The sequence below is a fragment of the Misgurnus anguillicaudatus genome, chromosome 13 (assembly GCF_027580225.2).
Source record: "Misgurnus anguillicaudatus chromosome 13, ASM2758022v2, whole genome shotgun sequence".
Classification (NCBI taxonomy): Eukaryota; Metazoa; Chordata; class Actinopteri; order Cypriniformes; family Cobitidae; genus Misgurnus; species Misgurnus anguillicaudatus.
Window position 1 is genome coordinate 10,472,593 of NC_073349.2, and position 17,460 is coordinate 10,490,052.

Below are 17,460 nucleotides of genomic sequence, written 5' to 3' on the forward strand. Positions count from 1 at the left end.
CTGCACTTTCAACTTCACTTTGTGCATTTTACCATGACTTACTGTTGTTCTTTTAAACATTTCATCAATGATATGCATTAGTAAACGGGTTTCAAACTGCTAGATCTTTATTTAAAATACTTCAAACAGGATCTTGAGGGAAATGTGCATGGTGCTTCTAAAGGTTTTAACATCTGTGCTGTGCAAACCATCAATATATAAAAGTTACTGTGCATCCCTGACAAAAGTACATTTTTCACAAAATTATAAGCAGTCCACCACTGGACATTAGACTAAAATAGCAATGGAAACTTTTTTGTCTATTTGCTTGAATAACTAGACAGATTTATATGAGTGAGAGTCATCACATTTTTTTTGTCTTTGAATCATAGCACACATCTAAGCAAATGGTGGGTCATTTTCAACTCGGTGTTGGGTCAAAATAGGAAAAACCCTGCTGTTGGGTTAAATCAACCCAGAAAATGTTTGTATTTGACCCAACAATGGGTTAAAACCCCAGGATTTTTGGTTGAACATAACCCAACTTATTGAAACAATACTGAAAAAAGTATGCAAATTTGACATTTGGCAGTAAGAGTCTACCATCTAGTGGTCATAAACACACACAATTATCCAGAGGTGGTCACAAGTACTATTAAAAAGTTGTGTTTACTTCAAGTAGAATAGCATTGCTTCTGTCAAATTCTTCTCTAATAGGTTTAATCATTTAGTTAATTGTGGGATAAATTTGGTGGTGTGACAGATATAAGTTTTAATGTAAGTTCCTCTAAATCAGAAATTCTTCAAAACTACCAAAAATTCCCAAACATAATGACTAATACTTGAAGCACATCCCACCCTCCCCAAAACTTACGCCATTGTAGATCTTCCTCTAAATTATGTGACATCCTGACACATCTTGCAGTTATAGAACCCTGTCTGTATTTTCTTGTTTAATAAAACCATTTACCATAATACAGGGTATATACAGTAAATAATATTTATTAAATTAATACACTTTATAAAACGAGGCTAAAGTAATAAAAAAATTCTGAGATTACAAAGTTTGATTTCAAATATTGATTAAAATGGATAGTTCACCCAAAAATGAAAATTTTGTCATCATTTACACAACAATTACTTATTTAATTTCTTTGTTCTGATGAACACAAAGGAAGATATTTTGAGAAATCTTTGTAACCAAACCATTTGTGAGCCCTATTCACTTCCATATTCTTTTTTCTTACTATAGAAGTGAATGGAGCTCATAATTGGTTTGGTTACAAACATTTCTCAAAATATCTTCCTTTGTGTTCAAAAGAACAAATAATTTATACAGGTTTGTAACAACATGAGGGTAAGTAATTTATGAGAATTTTTTAATTTTGGGGTGAACTATCCCTTTAATATTTTTGACATGACCTTACAGTCAATATTAAAGAAGGTTATATTTTCAGAGAGTGTTCTTCACATTAGATGTTCTTGCAGAAAACAGTAAATCTTAAAATATATTTATTTTAGCTGGGTCACAATTACTAATAACTCTTTTTTTTTTTTTTTAGATAAACCCCTTTTTTAAGGATAACATTACCTTTGAGGTCTTAATGCATACACTGTAAAAAATTCCGTAGAAATGACAGTGTTATTGCAGCTGGGTTGCCGGTAACTTACCGTAGATTTAAATTTATGTTATTTACTGGCAACATTTTGTTCAAAGTTAAATGAACATTAAACATTTACAAGTCTTTGTCTTTAAAGAGTAAAACTAAAAAGACAGCATCAAGCAAAACATTCTGGGAAACAAAATCTGAAGCAAAAAACAGAAAAAGGTTGATGATGATTTCTGGTTCCCAGAATGCTTTGCATGAGGCTGTTATTGTATAGTTTTATTCTGTAAAGATAAAGACTTGTTAATATTGGCAACCCAGCTGCAATTTCTACTGAATTTTTTTTGCAGTGTAGAACATATTCAGTGGTGTAAAAAAGTGTTGGTCCCCCTCCAAATTACTTATGTTTTTGTATATTTGTCACACTATAATGTTGCAGATCACCAAACAATAAATATTAGTCAAAGATAACACAAGTGAACACAACATGTAGTTTTTAAATGAAGGTTTTTATTATTAAATTATCATGAAAATCTGACTTTTTCCATGTTTAAGTGCTATAATTGGGTCCCCGGTGCTTCTATCAACCTAGAAAATGTAAAAAAGATCAACCTAGTAACTTAATTTTGGTAAACCATTCTGCACAAACATGTGAAAAAATAGATCATTGAATTTTGGCTCCCCTGGTGATGTCAGAAGGGGATAATACCGCCCCTTAATCTATGATTTTGTGCAGAGATCAACTCATTTGCATGTTAAAGGACACACCCAAAAACTGTACCTTTTTGCCCACCTACAAAGTTTTAAACATGTTAATAAATTATCTGTATGATATTTTGAGCTAATACACCAAAGATTTATTTGATCTTAAAAAGTCTTGTGAAATGTCTCCTTTAGGGGAAATCAAAATCCAAAACTACATGGTCCTGTGTGAAAAAGTGTGACAGGAATAAGCGCACGCTCTGTTTTTATTAAACCGTCCATTTCTTTCTTTCTTTCTTTCTTTCTTTCTTTCTTTCTTTCTTTCTTTATTTATTTATTCTTTACGCCATTCCAGCATATATGGCTATAAACCTGTCCATTTAAAAATTAGTCCTATTATAATAGAATAAATAATGAAACACGTTTGTGGATATGCTGTTTTAACTTTACGTTGCTTCGGCAAGATATTTATTTGTGAAGAATAAGAGCATAGATTCTGAAGGTGAGTCTCACATCAAACGCGAGAGCTGTCAACAACACTGCACTAATCTAATTTATCTGTAGATAAAAGTATCAAAGTACCGCGAGAGAAATTCGAAAGATATGCTAAAAGAATCGCTCTCGCGGTAGTTTGACGTCATACACTCACCAGTCTGCGCAACGCTTCATGCAATGGAACAAATTCTTTGTTTTTCAGTTCTCCGCCCATTTCACTCGAGTATATTCGTTGCATATTCCTACTAAGTTCAGTTTGTGAGCGCAGGTCGTGAAGATGAAAACTCACGTCTATTGCTTGCTGAGTGTTTGTGTCGTTTTATTATGTCTGGCTGGATGTTGGACGCCAACCGCAGCAGCTCCAGGACGAAACCTAACAGGTGAGAACATTGTGAATTGACTATTATTCTATTCGAATTCGAAATGTGATTCCCGCAAACATGATATCAGCACCTCATATCAAATCTATTTTTATTTAGTGCAATTTAAACGTAGTACAATAGTTTAATAAAACCGTGTGTTCATATATCCCAATTGGATTTTATTATTTTTAATGCAAAGCTGCATAAAAGATGCTGGCAGTTTGACGCAGGAGCTTGTCTCCTACATTTTTATTATACAATGCCACAAGTATTACAGACACATTGTTGACATTAGCAGCCAAGAATAGCCTACAATTAATTTCAGTGCATTTTTGTTTTTAAATTGTTCCAAAAGGGTTTATGTCAGTCATAAAAAGTGAAAAATGTGGTTGGCAAAGAGCCCACTTTTTATGTGTATGATGAAATAAATAAATAATATATTTATAATAATATAATAATTACAAAGCCTATGATAAATAATGATGATATAATGATAAATACAACATGTTTGTCTCTGTTCTGAAGTGGTCAGTCACTGTCCGAGGAAGCTGACAGTTGCGCCATCCAGTCATGGATGCGTTTCAGATGAAGACTGTACCGGACAACACAAATGTTGTGTGTTTGACTGTGGAGCTGTGTGTGTGCCACCTGCTTACAGTGAGTTCAATTCACTTTCAGCTTTTGCGGTGTGTTACCAATACTCTCCTAAAACATACTTATAGCTAGTTTGTTTTTTTACAACCATGGCCACATTTATTTACTAAAAAAAAGTTTTATTTATTATTATGAAAGTCATAAATTTGTTTAACATGCCTTAGTTTATTTCTTATATACAGAAACTATGTTTTATGTTTACGTTGTGTAAAAAAATAAACAAAATATATTTTACTTTAAGGGGACATATTATGAAAATCTGACTTTTTTATGTTTAACTGCTATAATTGTGTCCCCAGTGCTTCAAACCACCTAGAAAATGTGAAAAAGAACAACCCAGTAACTTAGTTTTAGTAAACCATTCTCTGCAAGCATGTAAAAATATAGATCATTGAAATTGGCATCCTTGTGATGTCAGAAGGGGAAAATACCACCCCTTAATCTGCACTTTCCAACCACGGCACTGCCATTTAGTGCATGTATCAGCTCATTTGCATTTAAAAGGGCACCCAAAATCGGCAAAATTGCTTACACCTACAAAGTGTCAATTTTAAGATGCTATAATAAATGATCTATATGATATTTTGAGCTGTAACTTCACATACGTACTCAGGGGACACCAAATATTTATTTGACATCTTAAAAAGTCTTGAGAAATGTCCATTTTAAAAAATATTACAATTTAAATTCTGATGAAATATTTATTGTGTGAGAGTTATTAATTATAATAAAGTACACTAATGGAGTTAGTATACTCGTTTACCTAGAAGAAAAGATTCACTTAGTGTTTGTAGTGTGCATTATTTTCAATAGAGATTTTTGTCAAAATGCCAAGGGTGTGAAACTGCAAAAGTTACAATACACACTACAATTTGTTGAAAATCAACTTTTGTAAAGCATGTGTATCCACTGCTGGACATTGTTTATGGAAACTAGTCGCTAACAATCTGTGTCTAGAGACTTTATTCTCTAAAATAGTTTGTTATAAATAAAAATATCACTTTCATCAGAATGTCAAGCACAGATGATTCAAGTATTTTTAAAGATAAAGGTGTTTAACATTCAATGATGTGGTTTTTCTCTCATATCACAGCAAAGCCTGGAGTCTGTCCTCGTAGAAGATTTGGAGCAGGAATGTGTGCCGAGTTTTGTGCCAATGACAGCAACTGTCCGGGAAATGAGAAATGCTGCAGCAATGGTTGTGGACACGAATGTACTGCACCATATACAGGTATATTAAATAAACAATGCATGCAATCTGTATGAATCTGATCTCTAATGTCTGCCTGACTGTTAAGTTTTGCATGGTCTGTGCACCAGTTTCCTCATTTCTTTTATTTAATGTTATGTGCTGTTATATTATCAATTTTCTTAGTCTTTCTTAGTCTTAGTCAAGTAATCCATATAATTGCTTCAGTAAAACTTTGCTGTATATTTGAAGATAAATGCTAAATCTGTATCCATGCAGTGAAACCTGGTCGGTGCTCCCTACCAAAGGGGACACCAATGTGTGCCGAATACTGTTACCACGATGGCCAGTGCCCTGCAGAACAGAAATGTTGCCCAACCACCTGTGGTCACGCATGCAGCGAGCCATGCTGACTTCAGAGTCATGGAGGAATCGATTTCTTAAAGGCGGAGTCCACGATGTTTGAAAAACGCGTTGGAAAAGGAGACGGGCCGACTACCAAAACACACTTATAGCCAATCAAATCAAATCAAATGCCGGGTTGCGTATGTGTGGGGCGGGTCTATCAACAGAAGGTCCAGATTCTATTGGGGTAGGGGCGTGTTTGTTTAGGTGATTTCAAATATCAACATTGGCTTTCAAACATCATGGACTCCGCCTTTAATACGCACTATACATGAAGCCATTAAGTTGAATACTTTATCTATTGGGGATGTTTTATTTGGTTTTGTTTGTAACCACCAAATAAATCTCATCTCTTTCTGCGATGGAGTTTTTTTTTACATTAAAATGTCCACATTTTGGTATCCCAGCGCACATATTGCTGTTCTCTTCTCATGTAACAGCTCGCTGGCATCAGTGCTTAGGAATGTAAAAGCTCCCCTCCCCAAGACAAATGAAATGAAAGAGACCTCTGTTTCCATCCTCTCCAACTGGGTTTGGCTGTTAAAGGGTCAAAGCAATTGTCAGGAAATGTCAAGACAGTGATGCATAAAGCTGATAGTAATGTATGAAGTCCAATGATGTGCCAATTCCTATTAAAAATGAAAGAATTGTAGAGGATGGGTTTTGTACAACAAAGGAAATATGGATGAAAAAATTTGAATTGTTTATCCAAATGACCTAACATTAGTGACTGTACTTATTTAACAGATAGGATCTTTCGCATAATTCAACCAGAATGGCATAATAGCAGCCAAATGGATCCTAAAAGAACACATTCTTCCTTCAGACAGGAATGAAAAACACATTTGGACACAAAATTGTCGTACAGATTGTTCTCAGCACACATTATTCGTATCTGTTCAGTTTATTATTGGACAGATTTAGAAATCTGCTTCAAAATCTGAATAAAACAGCACCCAGCCTGGTGATCTTTCCATGCCTGCACAAAAGTAAAAACAGTCCAATCTTTCAAAACAACAACATGTATTTAAATAAAAGTGCATTACAGCAATTGGAAACTATTTGTTTCATTCATAGCAAGTTTCCATCATCAGTAGTTACGCTGTACCGCCCGTCCTTGGCTGTGCTTGCTATGCCTGAGCAAACCCAACCGTGCATTATCATCACAAGCCACGGTTGTTAAAATTTTACAAACATTTCTTCCTGAAAAATAATCCAAACACTTATCCGTAATAGACAGGAGCTCATTTGTTAAACATACAGTAAGTCTTCAGGTCCTAACAGGGCCAAAAAGCATATTAAAGCTCCAGTAGTTGCCGTTGTTTTAGTGTCACAGTTCTCTCAGCTGTTAGGTCAGCAGTGGGACTCCCCTGATGCGACGAATCAGGTTGGCCAGACGCTTCGCCAGCGGCAGGCCCGGCTCATCCACCTGAAACGTGCGGGTCAGCAAGTTGTAAAATGAGCCGTATCCCACCGCGACCACCGTGCAGGTGAGACAGATGACGTTGTACGGCATGCTGAAGTCGGGTGTAGGTAAATTCACCAGCAGAGGTTCGGTGTAGACTCGTATGAAGTAGTTCGATTCCTCTTTTACTGGGAAACTGGAGATAAAGTGTGAAAAGGTTATTGAGATATATTACTCCTATTTACAAGTAACGGCTGTACGCGTCATACTTACAAAGTGCTAAACAACGGTTGCTCCTGTGTGAAGTTTGTGTTCATTGCAACCATACTTGGCACCAGAGCACTGATCACAGAAGATCTACAAAAGCATAAAATGAGAAAATAACGTGTAGATATTAGGGGTGTAACGATTAACCGTGCAAATGCGCGTTTTCTCAATGAATAAATTTGAATGAATTACGGTGAAATCCAGGCACATCCGAACGCCAGGGGGCGCTCCCGTGCAGAAACTCCCTTTGTGCCACAAAAGAAGTGGCATTACGAATGCTATTCCAGGAAATGTCTACAGGAATATTTATATCACTGTTCTTCAAATGGTTTCAGGTATTTTCATGATAATAAAGAATATTTTAAATGATTTGGTTTAACGAGTGTTGCTTTTTTAAATGCACGTTATAAACGACTCCAACTCGTTATGATTTTAGATTGATAAGGACTTCCTACTGACCAAATGCCGTAGTACACGCACAAGCTGTGCATTAACAAAGAATCGCAGTCTTGCGATTCAGAATCGCTTTCAGACAGACACACGGTTGAATCGTTACATCCCTAGTAGATATTGATAAACAAGAAAGTGTTACATTTATGCATTTGGCAGATGCTTTCATCCAAAGTGCCTTTCAGTGCATTTAATTCAACCAAACCCTTGGGATTTAACCCATTAAATCTTACATTAGGTGTTGGTCTAATAAACTTGTTAACCACTGTATATGAAAATAAAATGTAACTGAATTAAGGGTTTCACGATTTCGATTTTAAACCGAAATCAATGGAAATTAAATCACAACCTTGAACTTCAAATTAAAAAACAGAATCGTCGATGCTGCCACGACCCCATCTCACGTCCGGTCGGCTTGCCAACACGTGTTGAGTGCTGCGAGTCAACCTCCTCTAACTTCGCTAGTTACAAGCTGTGTCCCAATTCAAGGGCTGCGACCTTCTAAGGCCGTATTTTAAGACCGATTGCGTCACAGCAGCGCGACTTGAGGCTTGTAAGGACGTCCCAATTCAAAGGATGCTTAGAATGAAGCCTCAAAATGCGTCCTTATTTCTCCGCGATGTTAAGGATAGAACGAATGGATCCTTAACAGCCGAGGATATCCCAAGATTCATTGTGCGCCTGCAACGGCTGCATATAACGGCTGGATATTCTAAAATAAACAATTAAAACCTTTATTAAAAAAAAAGTGTATTTTTCAGAAAAAAATGTTCTTGTCACTGTTTTAGTATTATAAGTTATATTTTGTGTTAATATTATTATTTTTATGATGCATATATTTCTAATGTTGATTGATTTAATATACTGTTGAATAGTTTAATCTACATCAACGTGTCATATTTTCTAAACTAAATTAATATTTTTCTGATTTCATATTTATTTTAATAAGTCAGAAACGTTTCCGCTATGTCCTGCTGACAGGCGCGTGCAGCAGGTGACGCCAATTATGGGTCGTCCGAAGGTTAGACTGTCTCATTTCAGTTCTCTTCGCGAACTTCTGAGGCTGCCACCTTGAAAGACCGAGTGCTCATCTTTAAGGTCCCATGCTTATAAGGTCGCAGCCCTTGAATTGGGACACAGCTACAGTCAGTTAAAAGATAGCATGGCAGATGCAGGAGACACCACACAAGCTGCTCTTTACATGAAAAACAAAAAACAGCAAGCGCCTCCCGCCTTCAGCTGAACTCAATCAGAAAAGAGCACAGCAGAGCGGCGTCTGTGCCAGGACCGGTAGTTTCTCTGAACTGAGATCTGTTTTAAATTTCACAACAACTTATTTCAGTTGCTTAAGAGTTATGAAAAAAGCATTTAAACATGACTTATTGGGGTATAGTCTCACAATCTCGTCTAACGGTAATAAAAGTGCGTTTTTAAAGTGCAAAGTACTGACAGATGTTCATCTGACAGGAAGTTTTGTTTTATCAGGTATGTGCATGTACAATATTTTTCCACTGGCAACAAGATTAACATGGCAGGGCATCTCTGGGTTCAAGGTCAGATATTATATTTCATAAAAGTCTAGTCTGGCATAGCATTTTTTGTGCTTTCAAAAAAAAAAGTAAACATTTAGGCTTAGAACCGAAAGTTTAATCGAATCGAGGATTTGGAGAATCGTGACACCCATAAACTGAATGGTCAAGTGTTCCTGCAAAAATAAGTCTTACCCAACATAGAAGCCATGATTGGGGTCAGGAGGGTACTCGGTCCATTTGAGCAGGGCTCGTTCAAACTGTACGGTGACCTCGGTCACAGAATGAGGGGGTAACTGAATCAGCATCTCAAGCAGATGAGGACGCTGGCGGTCTTTAGAGGGCTGATAGTGAATGTAACCTTTGAAATAAAAAGGCACAAATATTAGAATAACATCTGTAAAGTCACAAAGTGTTGGAGTCTCACTGTAGCCAAGAATTTGAACCATTTAAACTCATCATTGCGCATCATAATAGCATATAAGTTTGACCTGTCAGAGTAATTAAAGGAATAGTCTACTCATTTTCAATATTAAAATATGTTATTACCTTAACTAAGAATTGTTGATACATCCCTCTATCATCTGTGTGCGTGCACGTAAGCGCTGGAGCGCGCTGCGACGCTTCGACAGCATTTAGCTTAGCCCCATTCATTCAATGGTACCATTTAGAGATAAAGTTAGAAGTGACCAAACACATCAACGTTTTTCCTATTTAAGACGAGTAGTTATACGAGCAAGTTTGGTGGTACAAAATAAAACGTAGCGCTTTTCTAAGCGGATTTAAAAGAGGAGCTACATTTTATGGCGTAATAGCACTTTTGGGAGTACTTCGACTTGGCGCAGTAACACCCTCCCTCTCCCATTATGAGAGTGAGAAGGGGAGCGGACTTTTCAGGCGAGTCAAAGTACTCCCAAAAGTGCTATTACGCCATAAAATATAGTTCCTCTTTTGGATCTGCTTAGAGAAGCGCTACGTTTTGTTTTGTGCCACCAAACTTGCTCGTATAACTACTCGTCTTAAATAGGAAAAACGTTGATGTGTTTGGTCACTTCTAACTTTATCTCTAAATGGTACCATTGAATGAATGGGGCTAAGCTAAATGCTATCGAAGCGTCGCAGCGCGCTCCAGCGCTTACGTGCACGCACACAGATGATAGAGGGATGTATCAACAGTTCTTAGTTAAGGTAATAACATATTTTAATGTTGAAAATGAGTAGACTATTCCTTTAATGCAATGCTACAATATATGGTGTAAAAACATCTGAGTGCTGCCCTCTTCAGGTTGAACGGCGGCTACTGCAGTTGAATTTTCCTGTTGGATGTTGCGGTACTGCGTGATGTTAGTGGTACGACCCTACATGAGCAGGTTCAAGCTCACCACACCCCACATCCTTGGTACGAGCTCAGTTTGTCCCCTCTATCTCCGCTCGTGTCTGCTAGTTTTCGTGCGTTTTTTAAATATTTCCAGTGGGTGGAGTCAGGCTCTGACCAGGGTTTTGTTAGCTACTTTTTAAACATTAAAAACTAATTCAGAGATATCTGTCTTTCCACATTCAAGTAGATAGGACTTTAGTCTTGCATGACTGAAATAATTGCCTGGAGGCGTTGCAAACATCAAATCTTCCGGTAAAGGGACTTTGGTTGAAACCAAGGGAATGCACATTGCCATGAATTCATATGGTTTACTCACTTGGTTTGTTATCACGAGACTTGCTTGTGACCGTCAGGGTGTGAACGTACAACCTCAGGTACCAGGGTATAGAGTCCAGCAGCAATATTGGAAAAGCTCGAAATGGGTGGTTATTGTAGATTACAGTGTGAATTTCCCCTGTTTGAAGGCCAAAACCGGCCACATAGCGTTCTGCGTGCAGCAGAGGACGCAACATTTCACCTAAAGCAGTAGACAGAAAACAAGACACTTTAGGTGAGTAGTCTGAAACTGATTTGCCTTCGATGGGCTTTCCTGAAACCCCCATTACTCTCATTGAATAGTTCATACTGCTTTCTCCTTTCCATCGTAGCAGAAGATTGAGTGATCGTAACTGTCCGAAAGTCTCAGCTTTGGTCAGGTCGTACACCGAATACGTCCTGCGATCCCCCAACACCACAGCTTGGCTGAGGACAGGAGTGGCAGGGCTCAGCTCAAACTGCTCCCCCTGTTGGACAAACAGCACACAGTAAAAACACAGAATAAGCACAGGTCTTTATTGTCTGTTTTTACCGAGGGGGCAACCTTTTCGATCTCTCTGATGAAGCCAATACGGAAGTGATTTAAAATGCAATTTATCGACCGGCCGCTTGAGGCAGGCTCCAAAAGGGAGTAAATTCCCATAGACCTCCATGTTAAAATGCCCAACTTTAATATGTTTACAGCCTGGTACAAAAATTGTTTTTGGTCTTTATAGCTAATTATGCCCTTCATGACAACTGTGAGGGGGGTGAATTTTTTTGAAACCCATCCATTAAAATTATAAGCCTTAAAGTTCCGCATAATTAAGGCCGTGGCCACTTAAGTGACGATTGAAAAGCCACTGCTGTCACTAGAGTCGAGCTAGGCGGGCGTGGTTTCAGCTTCACCCACGTCCCGCCTTTTTACCCATTTTTGGATATCCGTAAGTAATGTGCGGTGACGTGCGGCCAAGATGGCGACGGCAGGCACTGCCTACTTTAAGCTTCAAAAACGATCTTCAGAAACCTATGGGTGATGTCACGGACACTACGTCCATCTTTTTTTACAGTCTATGGTTTTTACCTACCTCAGGGTTATCTGTGATATCCACATAAACTTTACTAGAGGACGCAAGAGGACAGGCCTCCGTCAGAGTCCTAGAAAACATCTTAAACAGGGACCATTCTGCGAAAACATGATGATACAAATACATACAAATATGTAAAACACAGCATTGCAATATTTTTTATAAATACTAAAGGTGAAGTGTAACATCTGTGTGGTGTGAAACAATGGTTTTAATGATTGTTTTGTAGGCAATACAAAAATAAACGCTGTATAGATAGCTGGATAATTTTTAGCTATTACTGCAGTATAAAGGTCCACTGTGTAGATTTTTAGTGGCATCTAGTGGTGATGCTGTGAATCGCAACCAAAGGCTCAGTTCACAGCTCACCGCTCCCTTTCGAAACGCATAGAGCAGTGGTTCCCAAACTTTCTCAGCGTGCGGCCCCCCTTGTGTACGGTGCATTCCTTCGCGGCCCCCCAAAGAAAATTTGTGACAAAAACTGTTCTAAAACTCAACATTTTAATAAAAAAAAAAACTTTAAATAATAAAAAAAGTAGTGCTTTTGGTTAGTAGCCTTATTTTTTTAGGTTTAATTACACAGAATTCATGATAAATTAATGTATTTCATAAAATGTCAAAACTGGGGCCCCCCTGGCACCATCTTGCGGCCCCCAGTTTGAAAACCACTGGCATAGAGAGTTAAGATAATTTACATTGAGACTGGGCTTAAACCTTGTCTGTGAAACTGGCCCTTTATGAAAATTAGAAACATTTACTTATAACACGTAGAAAAGACAAAAAAAGAACAAATTACCATTTATTTTCTATTGCTTACCCTTTTTGCCTTGACCCGAAGTGTAAAGATCAAACACGACATTGAGAGTTTGCCTCAGCTCCCATGCGGTGCTGGTGCATTGCCCATCCTGAAAGGAAAATCTGAATTGTTACGATCAGAATGCATAAAATGTGCGCCAGACAAAGTCAATTTTGTGCCACAATGCAATTTATCTATTGTTTTCATATAAACATTTCCCCCACGTGCATTTTGAGCAGGAGCGTAAAAGCAGCTTACCTGGCAGACGGGTCTGATGTGGACAGCCTGGGAGTGAAAACTACTGTGAAACAGCTTCTCTGACTTCATGAGAACAGCCAAACCTGCCTACAAAAAAACATCAACTTTAGTGTTTTCTACTTTTCATCTCTCATCTTATGTCTTCATATACTAGACTAAATATTGCTATAGATGGTTTCTCTGTTATGTGTCTGGAAGAAACTTAACTTCCGGTCTCTGTTTGTTTAATAGTCTGATTAGTTTCTAAACTGCACTCTGGAACAAATACCAACGTCGAAAATAACAAATGTTTGGTTTCCTACAGATGAGAGGAGACGGCGAACATGCATCACCGCTATGTGAAGGGAGGTTTGGCAGCCGATCTGTAGTTAACGTTATATACATTATATAGTACACATTTTACACAGTAACATTAGCTTAGTGTCATTTTTGATACGCTTTAATTATGATTTGAAATAAGATAACTTACTTGTTGTTTACTTTGCTTGTTATCAGAAATAAACTACTCTTAAAGTTTTTTTGCACGAGTATACAGGAAATGAAGGGGCGTGTATACAAAGTCATTCAACTTTAGGTGAAAAGCTCAGCTCGTCAATGTCATTTCTCACTCTGTTATCCAATCACAGTGGAGGAAGGGTGGGACAAATACCAAAACAAACAAAATCGTTCATCGTTTTAAACAAAAGCATACAGTTAAAAAACGCTGCAAAGCGCCAACAGTCGGCATATGCCTGCCGTTTTCAACCATGTTTAAACGCTTTGGTGTACATGCCCCGTTACGTTTCTTCAACGAAAGCTGTTTGTTTATGTTATTATTGCTGAAACCATCTATAGAACTGCCAAATAGAAACACTTTACTATATACAAGCAATGATTAATTCTCTCTCATCCCTCTCTCATGTAGGCTAAAGTGCCGTTCATACTATGGACGATAACGATAAACACAACTATTAAAATATAGGTTTAAAATCATACTTTTTATGAATTAACATAACGTTGTCTTTATAGTCCATGTGTGGACGCCAATGTAGTTATAGTTATTGCCTTATGGCGCTTTTCCAATGCATAGCAACCCACGGGTCAGGTCGTGTCAGCTCACCTTACTTTGGCACAGTTAGCTTTTCCATTAAGTTTAGTGGGGAGAGATAATAGGCATGTCGTTATGAGTGCGCTGGCTTCTGCTTTGACATCATACAAAAAGTGCGAGCGAGTAACGTTGGAATAGTGATGTAGTACTCGAGTCCGAGACCGATTTCTGCTTTCTCGGACTCGTCTCGGACTTCGCGCCGCTGCTAAGGTGCAAGGCCACAAAATGCAAGGAAAACACTGGTTTAGTGTTTCTGATTCTCAGCCCGTGGATGTTTTTCACCGCTAAAAGGGAGTTTGGGAACTTACAACAAAGCACATGCGACAACAGGTTTACTCGAGACAGCGCAAGCACAAAGGTAGTTAGCAATGACGCTGGTAGTGATGATGCTCTCTGACCAATCCGTGATCTACTGTTTTTTCACATCACGTTTTAGAATCAGCTCAGCTCGCTTGAAACGTCAACCTAGGTGGTACTAAAAAGTATCGGGTACTACGTACTGCACCCAGTGGAAAAGCCCCCAGCTGACCTGACCCAACCTGTGGGGTACTATGCAATGGAAAAGCGTCATTAGTGTGAATGCCCCATTATTCTCAATCTCTCAATCAGTAAAATTAAAGGCAACTTTCAGAACCTTAGAACCACAGGGCAGAAGTTTCTTCCAGGGCGTCAGATTTTCAGTGCAGACGATCTCACGTGGCAATGTTGCGTATCGTAAAAAACGGTGATCTGTAGCTGCACAGTGAGAAAAAATAGAGAAATATTATAAATGTAGAGATTTTAAAAGTGTAATATTAGCTATTCAGGTTAAGTGCATTCACACTGACAGTGATTAAATGGTTGCCAGGTCTCTGTACTGTTGAAAGCCTCCAACTGTATAATGAAGTAAAGCTCATAAGCTCTACGGTCTGCATTCCTATTGGCAACTGCTGCTCTGGATATTTGCATGTGCTTTAATTCTGCTCGGCTACGATACATCGCCAACAGGCTGTCATTAAAGTCCACTAGATATTGCCGGCTCTTATGCCGAATAAATTACTTTGCCACTGCAAATCACTGCTGCCGTAAAAGCCCATTTGCCTTACCGTTTCCCAGACCGAGCGGTTTAAATGAAGCACTGGGTTGCACTGTGTTGGTTGAGTCAATGAAGTTCAAAGACGCACAGAAGATTCCAGAGAGGACATTGGTAAGCTCCTTCCAGTTTCCATCCACACTGAAGAAAACCCACAAAGAAATGTTACTTCCTTAAAGTTAGGGGTGTTAAGGGGTTGAAAAGAAGTTAAGGGTGTTAGGGGTTACGTAAATCCACTCACTCAGCGACAGTGTCATGAAACCAGACCCAGAGCTCAGCTCCAGGTGGAGAGGGGATGAAGGGCTGTCCCCACTGCATGGTCCTCCAGTAGCCCTGGGTGAAGGAGATGTGCAGCTCCCGCACAGAAAACTTGGACAGCACCTGGCCGAGGGATTTGGGGAAGAGCCGGTAATGGAAAACTGCAAAAAACCAAATGTAAATACTTGAGATAAACTGGACATGAGAGAAACTCTGGACATAATATGAAGTGTGTGCATGTAGAAATCTAATGTATACATACATATAATTGAATGTATTTAATGTGCAGTTACATACTACTCTATAACCTTATAAATATATTAATTTATTTGCAACAGATGAGCTTGAGCATATAAGGAAACGTAGTTCTGTTAGTAAGGTTCAACAGCATCCCAGAATGCACCTCTTTTGTGACAACCAGTGTAATCTAAAGGCTGGAAATAGCAGAAGCTACGATGTGTGTTATGTATGTGTTATTTTCTCATAGTTTTGAAAATTTTAAAATAGTCAAAAATAGTAATATTAGAGAACTTTAGATACAAAGAACAAATGATCACCCACCCTTCTCTCCCTCCAGTAAGAAATCTGTGTCCCATACTGTGCGGAACTGGAAGCTTGCATAAATGTCACCGGAGTGCAGGGGTCGGATGACCAACTCCTCCTGAAACTGATCTTTTACTTTTGGTGGTGCGGAAGATTCACTGTCTGTCGCGTCAACCGGTTTATCCATCTCAACATCTGTCGATTGCCATTGCCTTTCATTCGGATCATCCCCAATGATATTATTAGCTTCGGTGTTAAGCTCACGCGACGCGTCTGAAGCGCTTTGTTTTTCTTCTCTATTATCATCTGATTTTTCAAGAACATCACAGGAGCCGCGGTGCTCTAAGATAAAAAATAACAAAATAAATGCTAGAGCCAAACCGCACCTGTGCGCTGCCATTTTTGCCTCCGCTTCCCTTGATGCAACACTTCCTGCATGTGCAACACGACAGGAGACCAATGAGAGAAGTGTTTGTAAAAATGTAACCAATGACAGGCGGGGATCACAAAAATGTATCCAATCACAGGCGGACATCTAAAACTGTGACCAATGGAAGAAGTCTCAAGGTTTACGTTCCTCTCTGAAAATAGGCTTGGTCGAATTCATGCGGTGCTGCTAGAGCTGACAAGCGGATGACGTCAACATACCGCGAGAGTGAGACGAAATAGACTTCTCAGGAATTATCGGATCGCTCTCGCGGTACTTTGACGTCATCTGCCTGTCGTTTTTTGCTGCGCCGCATGAAGTCGAACCCTATTTATTATTTTATTGTTTGATGTAAGTCATTTCTTGCTCCTTGATCTTTTTTTTATATTTTTCATTTATTTATTTATTTATGTTTATTTTTGTGTTGTTTGGGGCGCTTTGTTTTGTGTTGTACAATGAGCAGTGGCAATATAAATATTTTAACTATATATATTTTAAAAAAAATTTAACTTTATTTATCTGTTGCTTGTTGTTTATCTTAATGTATCCCTTCTTTGCTATATTTGTAATAAAAAATAAATAAATAAACAATAAACAAACCGTTCATAAGCCCCATTCACTTTCATAGTATTATTTTATCCTGCTATAGAAGTGAATAGGGCTCATGATCGGTTTGCTTACAAACGTTTCTCAAAATATCTTCCTTTGTGTTCTTCAGAACAAAGACATTTGTAGAGGTTTTTTAACAACATGGGAGTAAAATTTTTAACATACTTTTAATTTATAATTTATTATTTCATTCATTATAAAAAATATGGATACATATTTTAGGAAAGGGGTTCCCTGCCATCAAAAAGTTTGAAAACCCCTGGTCTACAAAGCTATGTTTACAAGCATTGTCCATAGTCTCGATTTTACTTCATTGCTTTTCATCAGCTACACATTAACTCATTACTACCGCTCTGTTAAATTTGAATGACATTATAAAGTTATGAATATTAATTTAGCAATTAACAGCTCGTTTATATTGCAAAAACACTGCATCAGTCCACCACATTGCAATTGCACAACTGTGCCTGCGGTGTCGCTGTTTACTGTCTTTAGGAATAATCATCTGTAGTAACAAGATCTGTAGCCAAAAAATGAATGAATTCATTTTGGATATTACTGTAATATGCCATAAATGGACATTGCGGTAATCAAACGGATGCACAC

General features: G+C 38.1%; 2 protein-coding genes across 3 annotated transcripts; one reads left to right on the top strand and one right to left on the bottom strand.

Annotated features, from left to right (window-relative positions):
- Nucleotides 1-2,946: 2,946 nt before the first annotated feature.
- On the top strand, nt 2,947-5,806 carry wfdc2 (WAP four-disulfide core domain 2). Of its 2 annotated transcripts, XM_055188658.2 has the most exons (5): nt 2,947-3,163; nt 3,671-3,802; nt 4,893-5,030; nt 5,268-5,428; nt 5,649-5,806. In XM_055188658.2, the coding sequence occupies exons 1-4, from the start codon at nt 3,061-3,063 to the stop codon at nt 5,399-5,401; spliced, it is 507 nt and encodes a 168-aa protein (XP_055044633.1). In that variant the 5' UTR covers nt 2,947-3,060; the 3' UTR covers nt 5,402-5,428; nt 5,649-5,806. The 2 variants fall into 2 exon arrangements, with proteins under 2 accessions (XP_055044633.1, XP_073731098.1); XM_073874997.1 differs by lacking the exon at nt 5,649-5,806 and having other exon boundaries at nt 3,003-3,163; nt 5,268-5,542.
- Nucleotides 5,807-6,278: 472 nt separating this feature from the next.
- pigt (phosphatidylinositol glycan anchor biosynthesis, class T) lies at nt 6,279-16,278 on the bottom strand. The gene is made up of 12 exons (XM_055188657.2): nt 15,837-16,278; nt 15,259-15,436; nt 15,031-15,158; nt 14,580-14,680; nt 12,859-12,945; nt 12,622-12,709; nt 11,805-11,902; nt 11,048-11,204; nt 10,739-10,939; nt 9,240-9,405; nt 7,072-7,155; nt 6,279-6,994 (listed from the first exon to the last, which is right to left on the bottom strand). The coding sequence occupies exons 1-12, from the start codon at nt 16,216-16,218 to the stop codon at nt 6,742-6,744; spliced, it is 1,923 nt and encodes a 640-aa protein (XP_055044632.2). The 5' UTR covers nt 16,219-16,278; the 3' UTR covers nt 6,279-6,741.
- Nucleotides 16,279-17,460: the final 1,182 nt, after the last annotated feature.